We start from the raw sequence: 23106 nt of genomic DNA, 5'->3' as shown, positions 1-23106 counted from the left end.
CATGTGTTTTTATTCTTCTGAAATATGTATACAAGACATCTATTGTATTGTATTCAAAATGTTTGAAATAAAAGTATATGATGATCTTATATGATTTATCACATTTATAAGCATTCCCATATGAAAGAATAAGACAAAAATATAATAAATTTCAAATTCAAGTATTACTAAATTCAGTTTGGACTTGTATGAGTATGGCTGCAAATGAAATTTAATTTTTCCTAGTGGCAGTTGAACCGGTTCGGGTAATTCTCAAAATCATTTTATTTATTAATAAGACAAAAATAAGAACATAATTTTCTCACGAATAATTTGAGTTGAGTGGAAAACTGTTAATTTTGTTCGCATCATGTAGCAAGTTGTGTCAAATATAACAAATAAATAATTTATAATACAGCTAATGATGAGCGGTTCATACAAGTCACACAAATATTATCTAATATCAACAAATATTAATGTTTTGATTGTGTATAGTTGTATTTTCTGTTTCTTGATATTTAGTTGAGAGATTTACTAAACTCAAAATGTCAAAGGTGAATAAGAATCAAGTGAATGCAGTTACCCCCTTGCAAAGTTTGCATTAGTTGAGATTTAGGTTTGGGTAAATCAATCCCAATACTTTGCATTGTGTATTTTGTATTGCACAGATCCAAATAAATCAACAGAGATTATGATAAAAATTTGTGTTATCTTGATTAGTACCAGCAATTATATTTCGAGTCTGAGAAGGATTATAATTAGCATAATAATTATTAATTTGACTCATGAAACCATCTCCATAGTGATCCCCAAAATCTAGATGATAGTGTGTATTTGAATTTTCCATCTGAATTGAACATATAAAAATGACAAAATTTAGTATAATATGTCTAATAAACTGATGTAAGAATACTTAAAATCAAAAGAAATTTAAAGAGTTAATTATCTAATTGATCACTGAAGTGGGATTAATGTATCAAATTGGTCACTGAACTCAAAACGGTATCAAGATGGTCACTGAAATGGCCATTAATATCAAACAAGCACCTTGAAGTATAAGTTCAAGCAGTAAAAATATTATTTGTAAAGTTTTACACATTATTTTTGAATGTTACCAAAACCAAGTAAAATGTTATGACTTCTAATATTTATGATAATATATTATCAAGTTTATTTATTATTTATTTTTAATTAAAATAAAAAATAACTATATAATAAAATATAAATAATAAATAAACTTGATAAAATATAAATATATTATTTTAAATACTAGAATTCATAACCTTTTAGTTGGTTGTGGTAACATTTAAAATTTATGTGTAAAACTTTATAAATAATATTTTTACTACTTGAACTCATATTTCAATTTACTTGTTTGATATTTATGGTGACTTTAGTGACCATCTTGATACCGTTTTGAGTTCAGTGACCAACTTGATACATTAAACCCAGTTCAGTGACCAACTTTATAATTAACCCGAAATTTAAATGAACATGTCCTTATTTGCTATTTTTTTTTTTTTTGCTTTCATTTTAAGTGGGACAACAATGTTAAAGATGTTTAATTATTATTTTTAATACAGTTTAAGAGACTAGACACTAAAAAATTGAATAACATGCCGCTCAAAAGGTAAAATTATCTGAAGAATCTTAATGTTTGACTAGACTAGACTGTTCATTTTTAATATTTGAATAGCAGATAGGATTAGCGTAATAAATCAACACGTTATTTAGAAAAGGTTTACATTAAGCTGACAATTCATTGTCATTTTAGTGAATACATTATTTTCTTACATGCGGACAATTTTACGGTATATTTGACAATTCATAAAAAAAAAAATCCATAATTAATAATTTCTGCGCTATAGAAGACCCGCAGAATTTCTTTCCATAACAAGTCAATATGCATTTCTCGTAAAACTTGAAAGAATAACTATAAGCCCACTAGCATACCAACCAAAGTTTGTCCACTAGTTGGCATGCGACTTTAGTTATATATATCAATTACTGATAGTTTACTTATTAAACAGAGGAATAAAAGATTAATGTTGTGTTTGGTTGGGATGAATGGAATGGAAATGAATGGAATGATTAAAAATAAAAGAAAATAATAGAGGGTAGGAGGGGGACTTTGAAAAAAAATGAATGAGAGCAAATTTTGTTTGATAAGATTTGGGTAGAAAATAAATATGATAAGGAATGGATCATTCTTTCACAAAATGGAGAGTTTGAGCTTTAGTTAAGGGTGATAAGAATGGAATGGTGGAAGGAATGAAATTACTATACATTCAATTACATTATAATTCAAATCTCATTCCATTCTTTCCATTTTCATTCACCCCAACCAAACACAACATAAGTGTTTACACAATGAAAAGCATGTCTTAATTGCTCAACTACAGCTAAGCATCCGACGACTTGTTTGATTGCCAGGGTGTTAAAAAAAACTAATCTGATGCTTATATAATTTCTAAGCTATGTACTATTTCAATCTGTAATATTCACAGATTATCAACTACTTGGCTCTAGCTTCCATCATTCTTTAACTACTGCTGTTCTGGCAATTAGATCTGCATTTGGTCTTCTTGTTTCAGTTTAGACCGAAAAATAAAGAGTTGAGAGCGAAGAATAATCATGGTTGGTCTATCTGATGTTCCATGTGTGGGAAAAGCTCTGGACAGAGTATCCGAGGCGACAGTTGAAGCAATGTTCCATGGATTGCGTTACATGTTTTGCTACAAGGAACTTGTTAACGTTCTTAATTCTGATATAGAAAAAGTTAACATTCAGGAGGAAAGGGTGTCCAGGAAAGCTGCTGCGGCAAGAGCTGATGGTAAAACAGTTGAGGATTATGTAATGAAGTGGCAGAAAGAGGTTGAAGAAATCCAGGAGAGTGCCAGAGAGTTTTCTGGAAAATATAAAAACAGACATTCATGGAGGTGCATTCAGTGTCTGCCAATTCCTAAACCCGTGTCCCGTTTTCAACTAGGTAGGGAGGCGGTACAGATGTCAGCGCGGGTGATTGAACTCACTAATTCCGGAATGGACCTCCTGGCTAATGATATTGCACATCTTCCCCCATTTGAAAACATCCCAAAAGCTAATACTGCATTCCAACATTTTTAATCCAGGAGAGATGTTTATGGGGAGCTGTGGGAAATACTAGTAAGTGAAGGTAGTTCTCCGGTTATTGGCATCTATGGGATGCCAGGAGTTGGCAAAACTCAAATGGTGGAACGAATATGGGGAGAAGCAAAGGAGAAGAAGATCTTTGACAAGATCACACGAGCGGATGTAGGCTTTCAGAAGTTGGATGTGATAAAAGTACAAAACCAGATCGCAGGATATTTAAATTGCCATTTTGAATCAAAAGATAATGTCGACCATAGAGCTTCTCAGCTGAAACGTAGTTTATTGAATGGAGGCAAAATCCTCATCATTTTAGATGATATATGGAGAGAAATTCCTTTGGATATTATTGGAATTCCATTTGGTCATGGAAGTACTTCCACAGGTAGTAAGATCATCTTGACAGCTCGAGTGGAAGAGGCATGTTTGCGTAACAATTGCAGGCATCCAGTCAAGATTACACCCCTGACAACTGATGAAGCGTGGGATATGTTCAAATACACCATTGGTTCTTCTCAGATGGAATCTCTGCAGGATGAAGCCCTGGCGAAGGAAGTGTGTAATCAATGTGCAGGTATACCACTCGTCATTCATGCGGTTGGTAAAGCACTACAATTCATGTCTGACAATTCATGGAAGGATGCACTATACCAACTTAAAAATGGCCATGTTGAAAATATTCCAGGAATAGGTCCAGAAGTATATGATTGTTTGAAATCGAATATTGATCCTCCCTCTGTATTCAACTAATTGCCATTTTGACATTTGCGTACATATTTTAAATTTGTAACGGTTATTTTAGCAGATTGAGAATGTCTTCACTGTTATTTTAGGTTCTGTGACAGTGCCCCCTAAAATTAGTTCGTTTTCAAAACTAGATACACAGATTTAAATTGCTTGAATCAGGGGTCCTGTTCCTTGACAACCGCGTGTTAGATAAGGGTTATCTAACACACTGTATGGGGGCCGTTAGATCTATATTTCAAAGGTCCAGATCCAATCTGAGATTTTAATGTATCCGCTATAAAAAACCGCGGATAGGGAAAACTCCCTTCCGCGGTAAATAACCGCGGATAGGGAGTTTTCCCTTCCGCGGAAAATAACCGCGGATACATTAAAAACCCAAAATTGGATCTGAGCCCTTGAAATATATATCTAACGGCCCCCGTACAGTGTGTTAGATAACCCTTATCTAACACGCGGTTGCTGTGGAACAGGACCCTTGAATCAATTAGTAAAATGTTTTGAGTTGGTGTATTAAACCTTGAGTTTGAAGTTTGATGTAAATTCATTTAGATAGGTCATGGCAAGTATAGTGGAATAATAATAAATGCACACACCTAAACCCAAATGTGATACTCCCTCCGTCCCCCTCAATTGTTTATATCTATTTTGAACTTTTTTCTTCTAAATAAAAATTTTCTATCTAAATTTTTATAGAGAAAAGAAAATTTTCAAAAAAAAGTTATGGAACTATGTTTTATATGCGCCTTAAAATGCGTGTCGAGCAATGCAAAAAAAAAAGAGTAAAAAATGAGAGGGACAGGGGGAGTACCATATAAGTAACCAACTCATGCTAAACCTTGAAGTGTTAGCAAGGAAGGCCTATAAAATTTGCATATACGGCCTTTAAGTGCATTTCAAAAGAACCGGATGCTTGAATCCTTGATATCTTGAGATGACAATTACAGAAAATACATTTACTTCTAAAACCTTGAGCTAGGAGCTATGTCTGAAGGTAAAGCACAAATATTTGTTTTACTTAAAATTTTGAGTCCTTTGTATCGAAAGAAACGTTCTTTTGCCTCCTTGGTTTATTTATATTTTGATGTAGTGACTAGTGAGATATTTGCCTACTGATATGTATTGTTATATTTCACACTCCTCGATCACAATTTATAACACAATATTTAATATATAAATATATTGAACTAGTAATTCTAACTATTACAAGTTTTTGGTTGTGGGAACTGAACACAATGATAGATATGGGGTTTGGGCACCTGCTGGGGATTTGAATGATTTCAGTTAGTATCAACTGTGTAAAAGAAAACTGCTTCCGGCGGTTAGACTTAGACAGGGCTTTCGCCTCTTGGGGAGTGTCAGAACATTTACTTTCGGAATGGTTTTCTGGTTGATGAATCAGTATTACTTCTGTTTCAACAATTAAGAGTAATATGAATATATGATACACAATATGTTGTATGTAAAAGCTAGTACTTCTGAACAATAGCTTAGCCCTGACCATTGGACAGAAATTCTGGAATATTACAAATAGCTCACATTAAGAAGAAATTCATCATTACTTAGGGGCCGTTTGGCTTAGCTTAAAAGAAGTGACTTATTGCTTAAAGTAAAGAAGTGGATTATAAGTGATAAGTGAACTTAACTTATAAGTTATTAAAAGTGTTTGGATAAGTTAAAAAATGAAATTCACTAAAAAAAGCTAAAAAAAAGCTAGCATTTCTAACTTCCAACTTCTGGCTCAAAAGAAGCTACAAAGCACTTCTGACTTGTGTATCCAAACACACGGCAAATAAGCTGGAGTGAACTTTTATTAAAAAAGTGAGAAGCGGGTGGTTGCCAAACACCCGCTAAATCACAAGTCGGCTTAAAGTCAGTTTTTGGTCGTTGATCATCTACTCACAGGGCTATTCAGGGAAGAATCTACAAGTCATCATCCACGAAGACTCTGTACGAAATTGCAGGCCACTGGGACAAGTAGTTTTTTACAACCACGTGCCTGTTTGCTAGCCATTCTAGTTTTTTGGGGAATGAATTTCAAGTCCATTGTATTTATATATGCAGGACGGTCACAGCTAAAGATCCTATGAGTGGTAAGCTCCGAATTATATACAACGCGAAGGAAGCCATTGGTGGACTAAAGACACCTGTAGTTAGGAATCCCAAGGTAATGAATGAATGAATCATCTTGTAAATAATGCCTCTGCAAATGTATGTTTATTGACTAGTCCTAGATAAAATAAAAATAGGGTCTGTTTGGATAGTTGAAGCAGCTTCTGCTTCCAGCTTCTGTTTTTCTTGACCCGTTTGTGTAAATAAATAGAAGCACTTTTAAGAAGCTGAGAATGCTAGCTTCTCTCTCAGAGCTTCTGCTTCTTTTCCAAACACTTTATTCACTTATTTACTTCTCACTTCTACTCCACTTCTTTAATTTAAGCAAGAAGTCACTTCTTTTAAGATAGTCCAAACGGCCCCATAGTCCTACTCCTATAGGGATTGTGGGCAAGTGAATCAGCAGTGGTGTGGGGTGAGGTTAACAAGGGAATACTGAGCAAGAGCTGGGATAAGGCAAGAGAGGCTAAGAGCAAGTCCAACAATGTCCTAGCAAGTGCCCTGTATATATAATAAAAAATAATGTTCTAGTGATTTAGGACATCATTTTAATATAACAACTCCAACAATATGCCTTATTATTGTGCCTTATTATTTAAATAATAGTATATTTGAATTATTGTTGGAGGGATGTAGAAAAGAAAGAGAAGAGAGGTGTGTTGGAATTTGAGTAATCTAATATTTTATTGATAGAAATAGTTTAGGGCATGCATGATTGTGCCTCAAAAATAAGGCATTTGTTAGATGTCCTAGTGTTTTGAGGCACCACTAGGACATTGTTGGAGCACCATTTTACTTCAAATGTAAATTTTGATTTAGGACATGATTTTAGGGCACTCTTGGACTTGCTCTAAATGTTTGATCGAGGAAAAGGAGAGGGAACTTGTCAAACTCAGAGCCTCGTCGGCCAAGCCCCAAGCATTTCAATCTTTCCTACTCCAACGAGACTGGTAGCTGGGACTGCTCACCAATCCAGAGGTGGGTCCCTCCGGCCCCCATTGCTGTACCCCCTTAATTTCATGCTCTACCTACACGTATTTATGCATGTCAGTTCTACTCGATGCTACTGCTTGACTAGTGAAAAAACCCAGTGTCACTAGCAGCTCCCTGTACGAAAATTCAATGCTTTACCAAATTCATTGATTGTACTAGTCATTCATAGCTACTCAACCAACACATGAGATTGCTTTGTTAGACTACTTTGGTTGTTTACCAAGGATCGTGTCATTTTAGATGAAAAAAGCTGCTTAAATTACATGAAAGACCTTCATCTATAAAGAAATTTTTTCTTGAGAATTTATCAAAAATATCACTTTTTCTAACTCTTTTTTTTTTGATTTTACTATCTTTTAAAAAAAATTGCAAAATTAGTAATTTTTTAAAAAATATTTGCAAAAATACGATCTGCAACTAAATGAAACCAGATGTAACTTTTGTTAATTGGCCCGCAGGTTGCAACTGGTTGCAAGTATGATTGCATGTGGTTGCAACGAGTTGCATACAGTATTTTTTGCAAATATTTTCAAAATTATGATATTTTTGCAAAATATTTAAAAAAGATGTAGTATTTTTGCAAAAACAATTTTGGACTTAAGTATTTATGAAAAAAAAAATCCCTTTTTTCTTTTGATATTGTATTTCTGTAAAATTTATTACTTAAGATGAAGTCTTCTAAGAAAAACGAATTCTCATTTATAAATCTGAAGACGAGTTTAAAAAAACCGAGTCAAATAAGAGATATTATATTTTGATACAATTTATTAACATTAGTTATTTTTTTTTGAAAGCACATTAGTTATTAAAGTCTTGTAACAAGAAAAAAAGAAAAAATTAATTCTCACTTATTAATCAAATATTGGGTTTGAAAAATCGAGCCAAAGGTAACGCGGACTGCACCAACACGACTACCCCTCTGTGGTGCATGCTTGGTAAGTTTCCTTACGCAACTTCAAACTTATAAATAAGGATTTAAATTATTCGTATTATTTATATAATAATATCTAAATTAGTGCTAGAACTGATAAGTTGAATATCTAAGCCTCTTTCTCGGCAACTTATTTTGAATTTGAAATTTGACTTCATAAATTATATAAGATCATTTAGAAAAAATAGTTACTTTATTTCATATTCCTAATTTTTCCAACTAAGAAATTATAAATATCAATAAATTTATCTAAGAGGATAAATTAGTAATTATTTTTAACTTACAAATAATTTATCTACCAATATAATTGACCTTTTTAAGTTAATTCAAATAATCTATAATTTCATTTTCATTATATTTTGATATTTGAAAGAAACTATCTTTTTAAATTTTATTCTATCTTTCTTACAAGTAACTTATTATATATAACTAATAAATAATTTTTTTTATATGACCTCAAGTGGTATATAATTCAATATTAATCTCATTTTCTATTGAGACATTAAAAAAACCGTTCTCTTATTCTCTTGTCTAAACAAGACGTCACAATCTAAAGGTCTCAACAATAATATTTCTCTGTTTGTTTAAACTTATAATCGGGCTTGTTTTCAGTTTTAAACAGAAAAATATATCTTTGTATAATAAACTCTATTCAAATGTAACATAAACGAGCTGGCACCTTGGCGTGAGTAATACATTTCTTTTAAGAAGTAGTTTTTCAATCCTTCCTTTTTACAAAGAGAGCGCCCAGCAGGTTAAGATCACCGCTATCATATTAAGTGAATTATTGTTTTATTATGCCCGATACTTACATAAATGATTAGCTAACATGTCATATATACTAATACTCCCTCCATCCCATTTTAAGTGTCCATTTTGCCAAAAAAAAATATCCCAAAATATGTGTCATACTCTTTAATCTATGTAAACTTTATACTATTTTCAATATAGAATTAAATACAACCAACAAGCCTCTCATAAATGTATTTAGAAAGATTATGAATGTATAGTGTAATTTAAAATGAAAAAAGGTCCAAATACATAGTAATTAATGAGGTGCATAATCAATATGTTATGAAAACTAAGGTGATTAGTTATGGAAGATAATGATCAAAACATGATATTAATTATTTCTTAATATGTGTGAAATTTGCAAAGTGGACACTTAAAATGGGATGGAGGGAGTAATAATCTAATTTTTTAGTATGTGCCCATGGGCACAACCACTTTTTAGTTAAGGTGGCGGATTTCTATTGGCTCCAATCTCATTAATAATGATGACCTCTCTCGATGCATAGAATCTCCCACGTTAGTAAAAAATAGTTGTTAGCGTGTGCCCTAGAAATACCATATAATAAAATACAGTCTACAACTCAGCATTCATTGATGAACAGTAATAGCAGGATCTCAGGATTAGGAGATGAATTACGTCATGTGTTGAGGCAATGCATGACGAGTACCCTCTTTGCATAATTGCTCGTTCTGAATTACACTACATTTATTTACTAGTTATGCAAGTATTGTACCTTAATGCTAAGCATCCATTGACTTGTAATTAATTAAGCTCTCCAGTGTGTTAAGTATATATGTAAAGATTATTATAGTTGGATGAGTTTGAATTTTAACAGCTCTAGTACTATATATTAGATGCCATACCTGCAGCTAATTCATCAATCCACTCTCTCTTTTTTCCCATCTACTTACTTGTTCCTAGCAGTGTTCCGGCTTTCACTTGCCCTGCTCTTTCCACCTTTTTATTCATTTATTGCAGACTCAGCAATTCGATCTGCATCTTTGTTTTATTTTTACAATTTAAAAGAAAAGAGTTGAAAAAACAACGAACAATCATGGCTGGTCTATCGGACATTCCATTATTGGGGAATATTGTGAGCAGTTTATCCAGTGCTACAGTTGAAGCAATGTACCGTGGTCTGCGGTATACATTTCGTTACAAGGCTCTAGTTAATGATTTCGAATCCGAGATGAAGAAACTTAATGCTGAGGCGGAGAGGGTGTCTGTTAGAGTTAATGAAGAAACTGATAGCGGTAGAACAATCTATGATAGCGTACTGGAATGGCAGGGAAATGTTGATGAAATCCGGAACAAGGCCAACCAGATTTCAGTTTCATGGAAATGCATCCCGTGTCTTCCAATTCCTAATCCCGTAGCCCGTTTTCAGCTTGGTAAGGAGGCCGTTGTGAAGAAGAGCAACGCAGCTGAATTGGTCGCCAGGGGAAGAGGGTTCCAAGATAATGAAATTGCACATCGTCCACGTATGCAAAATGAGCCAAATACTGAGAGTATATTGCCGATATATCCTTCTTTAAAAGATGCATATGAGGAGCTCTGGAATATTCTAGTCGATAAAGATGGTCCGGTGATTGTTGGCATCCATGGAATGGCAGGAGTAGGCAAAACTACGATGATGAAACGACTTTGGATAGAAGCCATGGCGCAAGGGGTCTTTAACAAGGTCACCCAAGCAGATGTGCGCAGTCAAAATCCGTTGGATGTGATCAATTTACAACAACAGATTGCAGGACATCTAAATTGCCGTCTTGAATTAAAAGACGATGCTATGCTGAGAGCTAATCAATTAAGAAGCAGTCTGAAGAAAGGGGGTAAGACTCTCATTGTATTAGATGACGTATGGAGAAAGATTCGTCTAGAGGATATCATTGGGACGAGTCTTGCAGATGCCAAAAGTTGGAAGGGTTATAAGATCCTCTTTATATGTCGAGAGAGATCTGCATGCTTAGATAATGATTGCAAGCGAGTTGTCGAGATAACAGCCTTGACAGGTCCTGAATCTTGGGATCTGTTCGAAAAAACAGTTGGTGCAGCTGACATAGAAAACCTCAACGACAAAAAATTGGCTGAGGAAGTGTGTAAAAAATGTGCTGGTTTACCACTCGTCATACGTGCTGTTGCTAGACAACTGAGATCCGCGAGTCACCATGTATGGACGGATACACTTAATACATTTCAAACTAATATTGCAAGTGTTCCCGGAATAAGTGGAGATGTATTTGCTTCTTTAAAATTGAGTGTGGATAACCACGACCAAGACGTAAAGAAATTTCTGTTGGTTTGTTCTCTATTTTCTAGTAGAGGTGCCCACATTTCGAAGAAGAGGCTCATCCTGCTTGCTGCTGGGTCACAGCATGTACCGGGTGGAATAACAAGAATACTAGCCATGATTGATATTCTCAAGTCATCCTCATTGTCGCATAAAGCTGACAATGAACATCTCAAGCTGAGAGACATTTTTAGGGACGTAGCAGTGTCTGTGGCTGTCACGGACTATGCATTCTTACGGGCAAGATGTGGCTCCCTGTTCGCTGATGCTGCTGCTGATCATAGCAGGTGGCGATTAATACATTTGGATGTGGACAAGGATGACGATCAATTACCTGATAGGCTGGTGTGCCCAGACCTGCATACCTTGTTAATACAGGTATACCATGTTTTTTTCGTTTTTATACCCTAATTCTGTATGTTAAACGACCAAACTTTTAATATTTGGGCTTTAGTAGTATAGTTAGGCTGTAATTGAAGCTGAGCCGGCCGAGTTTCGAGCCGAGTCTAATTCGAGTCAAGTTTAATCGAGTCGAGTCGAGCCAGCTTGTTTAACTAATTGAGCCTAAATCACTATCCGAACTCGACTCGTTTAACTTCATGAATCGAGTCGAGTCGGCTCGTTTAGCTAAATGAGCTGGTTTTAACGAGTCGAGCGAGTCAGCTCGCATAATTTACACTTAATCGAGTCTAAATCTCTATCCGAACTCGGGGAGTTTATATTCACGAGTCGAGTCGAGCCAGCTCGCTTGATTAAACGAGCCGGAATATTTGCCCGAATTCGGCTCGTTTAACGAGTCGAGTCGAGTCGAGCCGAGCCCAATTAAACGAGTTCGAGCGAGGCGAGCTCACGAGCAACCCGACTCGAATTACAGCTCTAGTATAGTGCAGCATAGACCTATAAACCCAGATATAAACCAACAAATCAGCCTTTTATTATTTTATAATTATTAATTATAATATAGTATATAACATATCATAAGTTAAAGAGACGTGTAAACTCAAATACGAAATACCGACCTATCATACTAACCTAATTTTTAATGTTTTGGTTCAGTAGATGATAAAAAAATATATTGTAACATGTTATAAATTAAGGAAGTCCGTAAGTCGAATACCGACCGGCTCATCAAACTGATCGAACAACTGAACTTTTCATGTTTCGACTTTTAATAGTATTATAATTATAATACACACACACACATTTATAATATTACTTCTAAAGTGAGACCAATAGAGTATTTAAAGAAAATGATAATATATTTTGGTTGAAAAATAACACCGATTATTTAATATTAATTATATATAAGAATATGATGTTTTATATATATATGTTGCTCGTGTTAACTGTGGAAGATCAGTTTTTTTAGTTAAAAAATCTAAAAAAGATAATGTGTTTTAGTTAAAAAGGTAATTACTATATTGCTCGATGATATTTTAGAAGATTGAGATTTTTTAGTTAGAAAATATAAAGAATATAATATATTTTAGTTAGAAAAATAATTGGTTATATAGATATGCCTGTATTTTGGCAAGTACTGCCTAACCAGACTTTCAATGTTTCGGCTTCAATAGTATAGTACTAGCTTATAACCCGTGCCATGCATAGGTGATTTATAACATTTGTAATTTTATCGTCTATATTTTAAATTTAATTAAAATACAAACCGATTATACTGACCGAATTTACAAATATTTTGGTTTAATTGATAATAAATTTTTTTTATTAAAACACGTTATATATATATATGCCAACATTCCAGGGAGGTACTCCTTATATGGAGTTACATTGTACATCATTATAAATCATCAGTTTTATTATAAATTCTATTATAGAATACATATAAAACGTGATTTAGAATACTATAACATATATCTACTTTTAGTAATTTAACACTTAAAGTTTAAGGAAAAAAATTTATTTTCGAAATTGATTCTACAACAGAATAATTCTAGACGATTATTATTCTGTTATGGAATCATGTTGAGATATTGCATAATTTTAGATGATTTTTAGAATAAAAAAATTGTATAACTCTGTTTTCGATTTAATAATCATAATTTGTAATTATATTCCATAAAAAATATAATAGATATATATATTTATGTATATATTTGTAATGGTGTGCTACGTAACTCCATATAAGAGGGTATGCTATGGAGTGCTACCCATATACATATATATATATAAAGAGACCCGTAGATTAATACCAATACCGACCGGTTGATAAAACTCGACCGACCAATAAAATTATTAATATCAGTTTTAATAGAATAATAATAATAACAATAATGATGATAATAATAAAAATAATAACAATAATGATGATGATGATGATGATGATGATAATAATAATAATAATAATAATAATAAGTACATAGTATTGTACAGTATAAATCGATAGTATAGATATACGATATTATGTTTAAAATGATAATATGGAATAATTAAAAATAACATTGATGTATTTATATCATTGGTTGTATATTAATAATTATATATAATAATATTATCTTTTTAGAAAGTCAGCTTTTTTCTTAGAAATATGAAAAGACAATGTGTTTTCACTGCACCATACACCATACATGAGATTGAACAACATTTTTTTCAGTGTCACGAGTGTTAGTTTAACTTTACATGCTTTAAAATTGATCAAAATGGATGACTATACTGTTTTTTTATCATTATAATAATATCAATAAATGTCACCATATATAAAATCTGATATATATCACTACGCTAAATTCCGTGAAAATGTTTCTTATGTGAAAAATGTAGCCAAATTCAATAAAAATAGGCGGGACATAAATTATCAAGAGCATGTCCAAGAGACTCTTAAATGAACTCTTAAATTGAAATTTGAAGAGGGAAAAAGAAAATTTTGCTCCAAGAGACTCTTAGTGGCTCTTCAAATCACTAAGAGCCTTTTTTTCTCTCTCATCTCTCCTCAAAGTTAAGAGCCACTACAAAGCTCTTAACTTATTTTTTACAATAAAATATCCATTCTCTCCAATTACATTTGAGTTAATGTCATATACAAGTCCAAACAAGAATAAAATATTAACTTAAGATCAAATATAAAGAATATTGTTAGAGTTAGACTCTTAAATTTATACTCCTTTCGTTCCACCCAATTGTTTACATTGAGTTTGGGCACGGAAGTTAAGAAATATGTATAAAGTAGTGGAAAAGAGGAAGAAAAATGGGTGAAGTGATGGGACCCATTGATTTTTAATATATAAAAAAGAGATAGTGGAGTAAAAGTAGCGTGAAAAGGAAGAAAAAGTGATAAAGTGGTGGGACCCATTAACTATTTTGGGAAAGTTTTATAATGTAAAGAATTGGGTGGGACGTTCAAAAAGGAAACTGTAAAGAACCTGGTGGGACGGAAAAAGTATTAAACTAGGAGTCTAAGAGCATCTCCAAGAGCCTCCTTGTTGGCTCCTAAATATAATATAAAAAATGTGGCTCTTAGTAATTTAGGACAAAGTTAAGAGTGTAAACTCCAACAATACTCTCTACATCTCTTCTCTATTTCATATTTTATTCATATATTGGGCTCCACTCTAACAAAAGAAAGGGAAAGATGGAGGTGAATTGAAGGGAATGATTTTTTTTATTGTGAAAAAATAAGTTGGGAGCCATGTGGTGGCTCTTAACTTTGAGGAGAGAGGAGATAGAAACAAGAGGCTCTTAGTGATTTAAGAGGCACTTAGAGCATCTCCAACGGTACTCCTAAATCATTCCCTAAACAATAATATAAAATGTGACTCTTAGTAAGTTAATACACCGAAAAACATGAGAAATCCAATGCTACTCTTTATATTTGGCTCCTTATTCACATTTTATATTTATTTTATATAAATGAGAGGAAAAAGTTAACTAAAAGAGAGAGAAGATTGAAAGGAAAATAATATAATATTGAGTTAGGAGCTACTAGATGCTCTTTAAAAGAAAGGAGAGAGAGTAGACTCCTAAATTTTTAAAGAGCATCTAGGAGCCCATTGGAGCACTAAATTTTGATTTGCTCCTAAATTTTAGACTTAGGAGCTTGTTTAGAGAGCTCCTTGGAGTTGCTCTTAAGAGTCTCTTGGAGCAACATTTTTCCTCTCCCTCTTCAAATCTCAAGTTAGAAGCCTAAATGAAGAGTCTCTTGGAGATGCTCTAATATTTTATATTATATTTAAGAACGTGTTAAAGAAACTATCGGAGATGCTCCGAGGGCGGGTTACAGGCAATGTACAAATATTTTCATTGTGGCGGGTTAAATAAAAGTACAGCTCTCAATCTCTCAACTCACTCTGCCCTTTTTCGAACCCCTCTCTCTCAAAGCACCCTTTCTCGCACCCTCTCCCGCACATCTCTCTCTCAACTTTCTCAGGCTTAGGAGACTCACTGTCACTCACTTCTGAAGCAATTAAGATTTCAATTAGGGATCTCCAGCAATGGGTTGTAAAGTGGGCCGGGTTGTGGAAAGGGGTTTCAAGACATTATTGGGTAGAATTAAAAAAAAAAAAGGAGGCATTAATTGGGAAAGCTACGCTTCTTCAGCTGTTAATTAGGGCGATGGGTTCTTAAGCGATTGGGTTTGCATTAGGGTTCTTAAGCTGATATTTGGGACTTTTTCAGGTACCTTCTTTAATTACAAAATTATGGTGTTAACTGGGATTTTAGTTGACTGCATGCTTAACAGGGGTTTTTTTTTTGCCATAAACAGTGGTTCAATTATTTAGGTATTAACTGCATGTATAATTGGGGTTTACAATTGGGGGTTTGCATAGGGTTCTTAAGTACCTGATTTGGTTTTGAAAATTTATGTTTTTGTTATTTGTTTCTAAATGCATGTCTTTTTAGTTGTATTTTTAGTTATATATAGATTTTTGACCCGCCACCCAATTACACTAGCCGTGTCTGTGGAAGATGTATTTATTTGTTTGTAAATACATTATACATTATACACCCAAGGAGTATATCACTATAATTGTACAAAACTGCCCTGAACTTCTCACAGAATGTGTTTAGAAGAGCTTTGAGGTTTGGTGTTCTAAAACAAGGAGATGAATGTTAAATGGAGATTGTAAGACAAGCCAGGGGCTCCTTATCTATTAATTTAATTTTAATCAAAGTTCACCGCATTCTCACACTTAATTTTAGCACTAAAGTATTTACTTTTTAATTAATATATTTTGAGTTAAATATAAAAAAATATACTACTCCCTCCGTCCCCCTGAGTTGTATACATTGGGGGACGGGGACGCGGCACGGACTTTAATGCTCCTGCAAAGTGTAGTTGTGCAATCTATTTTTAAAATTTTTCTTTTATGAATTAAAGTTTGAATGTTATATTTTTATACAGAAAAAGAAAATCTCAAAAATAAGTTACGGAACTCTATTTTATAAGAGCATTGAAATGCGTGTCGAGCAGTTAAAAAGAAACGTATACAATTAAATGGGACAGAGGGAGTAGTTTATAATGATGTGCGTATAATAGCTAATAAGTTTCTTATATGTGTTTAAATTAGTAATTTATACTAATATATTGATATATTGATGACTGTATTTGAATCTTAAATCTTTATTATGATATAGAAAATTCAATATAATAATTTTCATCAATTTAATTTAAGTTATCTAACGGTTATAATAGATTGCACCGAAATACAAATCAATGACCAAATTTTAAGTTTTAATAATGATAGTCTATAACCCGTGCGTAGTATCGGTAATTTTTTATAGTTAATAATTTTCTCACGTATGATTAATTAAAAAATTTATTTTAATATTTTGTTGACGGGATTTGAACCTTATACTTTATTAGTATTTTATTCTAACGGTTGTTATCGATTAATTTAAGTGATCGACTAGACAACAGATTAACCAAAAAACTTTTGAATATATACTTATAATAATATAATATAGATATGTAGTGTAAATTTGAAATATAGGAGTATCTCCTGTCCTAAAAACTTCCTAGTTAAAATTGGATAAATTATATAAATAAAAACTTAACAGAATATGTAAAAAATTCTACACTTCAACCACACATTTTACTAGTTTAAAATTATTGCTAACCCAATTTTTGGCCTCATTATATTATATATTATCATAATAAAACTCTAGATTTTATTGTAAAAATTTGAAATAATAATACTCCCTCCATCCCCCTGAATAGTATACATTGGGGGACGGGGACGCGACTCGGACGCGACTCGGACTTTAATGCTCCTGTAAAGTGTAGTTGTGTAATTTATTTTTATAATTTTCTTTTTCTGAATTAAAGTTTGGATGTTATATTTTTATTCAGAAAAAGAAAATCTCAAAAATAAGTTACGGAACTATATTTTATAAGAGCATTGAAATGCGTGTCGAGCAGTTGAAAAGAAACGTATACAATTAAATGAGAAAGAGGGAGTAACATACTATTTTTAATATATAGCCAATCATTATAGTAAAATATTATGGTTCAACAAATTTCATATAATTTATATTAGATACATATCATATAGGGAGATACTGTGATGTTGGTATTAAAACATCATTATTTTGATATTTTATTTAGAAGTGAGCTAAAAGTGAAAGAAATATAATAATAAAAAGGACATATAATAACTATTATTTAGAAAAAAAATTTGTGGGTGGTTATTTTTAATGAAATTGAAATTTATAAAAATTCACCTCTTAATTAAACAATAATTATTAATATTCCGAGACACAGAAAAAATAGTAAATTAAATGATAACAACTTGTTTTAAAATTTCAGGGGCAACAAATTGGTATTCCGACATTCACAGGCAGCAAGTTTGAGAATCTCAAATTTCTGGTGCTCATTGGAATTTTGGTGCAGCCACGGTTTTCTCTTAAATTCTTAGTCCAACTTCAGACTCTTTACTTAGATGATTGTGACCTGACGAATACAAATTCTACATTTTACCCAACAAGGCTGGAAACACTATGCATTTGGGACCGTAATCACCCAACATTTCTGGAACTACCGAACCTGAAACTTCTTCGAAAGCTTGAAATCCGAAAAAGTAACAAATTTCAGATGGGCCAAGGAACCATATCCCGTCTACCCCGTCTCAAAGAATTGTATCTAGAATATCCATTAGAATATTGGGATGATTCAAGGCGGCGTTTAATGCCCTGTTTAATGCCCAGTTTGAAGGAGATTAGTAGTTTGAGTTGTCTGACAAGTTTGAAGATATTTTGGGATTCTTTTGAGCCTGCTCAAGACACAACTATATTTTCTAGTTTAGTTGATTACGATATACGTGTGGGGGGGCGAGGCGAGAATAAATATAGACCAGCTTCAAAAGTTTCACTGACTAAATTGGTTGAGTTGACGGGCATAGATAATTTTGAAGGTTTCCACGATCTGATAGGACGAGCTGAAGAAGTGATATTAAGGGAAACCAATGTTGACATTAGTAATATCTGGAATGGTGAGGGAGAAGTATTCAAAGACTTAAAAAACCTATACATTGATGGTTGCAAAACCATGGAGCATCTAGCAGCAAGGATACCACAGTTTGAGATCCAGTCGGTTGCTCAGGAGCAGACATCATTTTCTAAACTATCTATTTTGGTAATTTCGAGGTGTTCTGCAATGAAATACCTCCTGAGTCACTCTGTCGCAAAGCGTCTGAAGCAACTGCAACACCTCTCTGTATTTGATTGTGGTCTGATGGAAGTAATCGTTATGAATGAAGGTACAAGTGGTGAAGGAGAAATCCTAAGCTTTCCCAAACTTAAATCATTGAAATTATCACATATGCACAGGCTCACAAGCTTCTACCGTGAACATTCAAGTTTATTGTCACCCCTGGACGATGCTACCAACCGCTCATCTCAATCTCAAACTCTGTTTAATGGGATGGTATGTTTTTGATGTTTATATATTTTTTCAGCACTTGAAATAAATCTGGCTCTTATACTAAGGATATTATAAATTTAGCTTTGAAAGCTTTAGATTTGAAAACTTATTTCCATCATCAGATTTTCCTATCATTTAAAGATTGTTATATTATGTTCATTTCATAAATAACATTTACCTACGTAACTAAAAACTAAATTTAATGTGCAACTTATGCGGTAGTATATCACATATATATGGTAGTATATACAGCAGTATTAAAATGATAACACTCAAATTTCAGTTGTCAGAGTTCATTTCAATCTTAATATCTAACTTGGTGCTAGAAATGTAGACAACATATACAAAATTTAGAATTTGTATTATTATTTTAAAATATATAATCTAAACTACAAAATATATCTTTTTTTAAAAAATTGATATTAATATATCAATAAGAAAATAACAGATTTTTAAATTACTTTATTATGATAGTATTGTTAAACTTTAAATCAGAAATTATTATTGAACTCCAACGCCAACGGGATATTTTCCATTTAGAATATATAGTTTATGTTGCCACGTTCATCAAATAATGGAAAACCGTAACATATATCCAATAAGTATATGTTCATTTAAGTGTCAAATATCCAGTAAGTGTGATAGTTCATAATATCAAATAAATATATGTGCATGGATTGATATTTATTTATTGAATTTTCTAATATGTGCCCAATAGCATCCAATAAAGTGCTAACTCCTATGAATTTGATGCATTTTTATTGATTTTCTAATCATAAATATATATGGACCCCATGCATTGTTCTACCAATAAAAATCCAGCAAACTCATCAAATTTTAATGTTATTGTGTGCCCTTTGGCACACATTAGAAATTAAGACCGTTTATAAATATTTATACCTGGAATTAGTTTGTAATTCGGTAGGTATATGTTACACAGGTTGCATTCCCTTGTTTGAAAGAGTTGGAGCTCAGTGGTTTGAAAGAAATAAGTGATATTTGGGGGGAGCATTACCGTAGTGAGTCTTGGCCATTAAAGAGCCTCGAAATAACAAGGTGCCATGAACTGGATGTTGTGATTCCACATTTCATGTTGAGTAGCCTAAGTAGTCTTGAACGTCTAAAAGTAGATGATTGTGATGGTCTGGAGAACGTGTTCCTACCTTCTGTTGCCAAAGGTCTTGAGCGCCTTAAGAAATTGGAAGTTATGTACTGCAAGAAGATGACAGTGATAATTGGGCAAGGTGAACAACCCTCTGACGAAGTCATTAGTTTCAATGAGTTGACGCACCTAAAGCTAAAGTTTTTGCAAGAACTGAGCATATTTTGTTTATACCAGGAGGTTAGTTCTTTTTTACTTTCTAATAGAACATTACGTTCTGATGAGGATCCCTCTCATCATAAATATATTCTTCAAATTAAATACTGTAGTTACCAATATTGTTCTAGCTACCAATCATGCAAACATGTTCAGAACCTTTGTTAGAGAGTCAAATTGTCATAATCCATGGCATTGGTTTTTGTAGGTTAAGTTTCCAAAGTTGGTGGATCTTATACTCCATGATGTGAAAATTAACTTGGAGGAGATAGAGTTGGGAAAATATGATTCCACTTGTGAACTTAAGTACTTGGATATAAGTTGTGATAGCGAAATACAACTTCCATATACTTGGCAACTTTGTTTACATTATATGGAAAGTTTGGCACTGAGACAGTCCTGGTCTGAGGAGCTGAAATTTATGATGTTCTGGAACTTGAAGGTGCTTAAAGTTTTTGAATCTGGATGCTCTATTCTTTTCACCTTCTCAGTGCTTGGAAATTTACATCAACTACAAGAATTAGAAATATCAAGTTGTTGTTTATTAGAAGAAATTGTGGAGGATGTAAGGGGTGATGAACCATCTGGAACGAATAAGGAGGCAATTACACTCTTTAGAATGAAATCAATTGTTCTTAAAGACTTGCCAAAACTCAAAAGTTTCTTCAGCAGTGCTCATTTTGAGTTCTACATGCCCGCCTTAGAACGACTGGAAGTTGTTAAATGTGGGCTGTTCACTACTCTCTTCACCTGCCCTGTCTCGAAAAGTCTCAGACAACTCCAATCTTTACATGTTTATGATTGCAGATTGTTAGAATCTATTGTTGAGGATGCAAGGGGAACTGAAACCTTAAACGCAGATGACAGGATCATCAGACTCTCTGGACTCTCAGAAGTTGTCCTTACAGACTTGCCAAACCTCAAAAGTTTCGGTCTCATTGCAAGGCACACATTTTTTATGCCTAAATTAAGTAATTTCAGACTGTCTAGGTGCCCCCATGTAGAGAATTTCACTCCGTTGAGGACAGGTTTTAAGGTTACTGTTAATTCTGAGTGGCACAAACCAAAAGAAGTTACAGATCTCAACGACTTTGTAAGACAATATCGGAAAAGATGTGACAGCGCTGAAGATCAGCCTCTTCAAGCGGCTTTCCTTTCGTTCCCATGGTCGTCTCCTTGGGCCTTCTAAAACAATGTGCTTTAACTATTAGAACTTAGAAGACACTGTAATTTCCAACTTGTAAATTGTTCTCTCTTGATTACATTACAGAGCAACTGTTTCATTATATTAAATCTTTTAGGTGCTGTTTGTCATTATTTACTATTTTCAGAAACAAAATTTTCTTATTTTCTGAAAAACTATTTTATGATTACATGCATTGTGTATACGGTTTTCTAAAACTAGTCAAACATCACATCTTTTCCTTAAAAACTGTTTTTCTGTTTTTAAAAGGAAAAACAAATTTTAAGTTTTGAGATAGTCTAATAGGTTACTTAAATGTACTCCTAAACTCATACTCTCTACGTCTCATAATTCTTGCCTTATTTGACTTTTGATGTCATAATTCTTGACTTGTTTGACTTTTGATGGTCAAATTGACCAAACTTTGACCACAAATTGCATATATAATATAATTAAGAACAATCATAAAAATTATATCATTAAAAAATATACTTTACATACCATAAAAATTATATCATTAAAAAATATACTTTACATACTTTATTATGCATATTTCATGTTTTTAAAATTACAAGAGAATTACATGTAATTTGTAGTCAAAGTTCGGTCAATTTGATCATAAAAAGTCAAACAAGCCAAGAATTATGAGACGGAGGGAATAATATTTAGATAATGTATAAAAAAAATAATTTACTCCAACACTATCCTAGTTTTTACTTAAATCCACTCACTAGCACGTACTTAAATTTTCAAATCATTACTTATTTTTAGGCAATCTCAAATCATTACTTATTTAATATTTATGAATAAAAAATTTATATCCCTCATTTTTCCTTTATATTTTTCTTCCTCCTTCTTTCCCTCAGATTTATTATTAAAATAATAATAAGGAACAAAAATATGGATCGCTATTGGAATTTGACACTAAAAATTGATTTCTGACGTTAGGACTCACTATTTTATATTATTAATAGACAATTAGATATATAGCCTATTGAATTTGCTCTCGTGCCCCTTTTTTTTTTTTTTAAATTTTAGGGACTTATATCCTGCTTTCTGAATAATAACCAAGTTGTACAAGTAACAAGTCTGTTTAAAAAGAGAGTCGTATAGTGTCAAAGCATTTTACAACATCTGTCATTTGTTTTCTTGGATATCAAAGTGAGTTGATATTCTTCATTTGTCTGCTTTGACGAGAAGAAACTGGAAAGTGCTCCTAAAAAATATACGTAAGAAACGATCCCCTATCAGTCCCTGCGAGAACGTGCATATGAGTCGATGGATTAAGAGCTCCCGTGTGTTATATCTTATTCAAAATAGAAAAAATTAAAAATTAAGTGATGCTATTTGACGATGTTCAAATGGCGGATGAGAATGATAATCGGGAATGGATGAAATGGAATGAGAGTCGACGCGAATGAATTCATTTTGAATTGTGCCGGAATCAGGTCCTGACTCGATACAAAAGAAGTACTATACTAAATTTAAATGTTAAGCTTTTTTATTTGAAAAATATACATAATATATAAATAATTTCATAAAATCCTTAATAGGAATTTTATAATTTTATTATATTGAACACAACTTCATAATAATTTACGCATTTTATTTAGAAAATGACATCATTCCAACACTTTTCAGGATTTTATTTTATCCACGTGTTCTTTTCTTTTTTATCCAAAGAGCCCTCGAACATTTTACTGTTCTTGTCGGACATCTTTTGATTAGGAAAGCAGCACATACCAGGGTACACGAGGCTCGACT

The 23106-nt window shown here is 32.8% G+C and overlaps 2 protein-coding genes and 1 non-coding gene across 3 annotated transcripts; all 3 read left to right on the top strand.

The window, feature by feature from the left end:
• The first annotated feature begins 2613 nt into the window (after window positions 1-2613).
• Window positions 2614-3858, top strand: LOC108212614 (probable disease resistance protein At5g43730). The gene is made up of 2 exons (XM_017384337.1): window positions 2614-2918; window positions 3111-3858. The coding sequence occupies exons 1-2, from the start codon at window positions 2614-2616 to the stop codon at window positions 3856-3858; spliced, it is 1053 nt and encodes a 350-aa protein (XP_017239826.1).
• A 1836-nt stretch (window positions 3859-5694) lies between these two features.
• LOC108212613 (uncharacterized) lies at window positions 5695-6407 on the top strand. Its single transcript, XR_010290588.1, has 3 exons — window positions 5695-5829; window positions 5917-6019; window positions 6332-6407. It is a non-coding gene; the product is annotated as an uncharacterized LOC108212613 (transcript).
• Window positions 6408-9454: 3047 nt separating this feature from the next.
• On the top strand, window positions 9455-21476 carry LOC108210636 (disease resistance protein UNI). The gene is made up of 4 exons (XM_017382008.2): window positions 9455-11346; window positions 17729-18844; window positions 19782-20183; window positions 20368-21476. Exons 1-4 carry the CDS (start codon window positions 9736-9738, stop codon window positions 21346-21348), a joined length of 4110 nt encoding a protein of 1369 aa, XP_017237497.1. The 5' UTR covers window positions 9455-9735; the 3' UTR covers window positions 21349-21476.
• Window positions 21477-23106: the final 1630 nt, after the last annotated feature.

The sequence above is a fragment of the Daucus carota genome, chromosome 3 (assembly GCF_001625215.2).
Source record: "Daucus carota subsp. sativus chromosome 3, DH1 v3.0, whole genome shotgun sequence".
In the NCBI taxonomy this organism is placed as follows: Eukaryota; Viridiplantae; Streptophyta; class Magnoliopsida; order Apiales; family Apiaceae; genus Daucus; species Daucus carota.
This window is presented reverse-complemented; position numbering and strand designations above follow the sequence as displayed.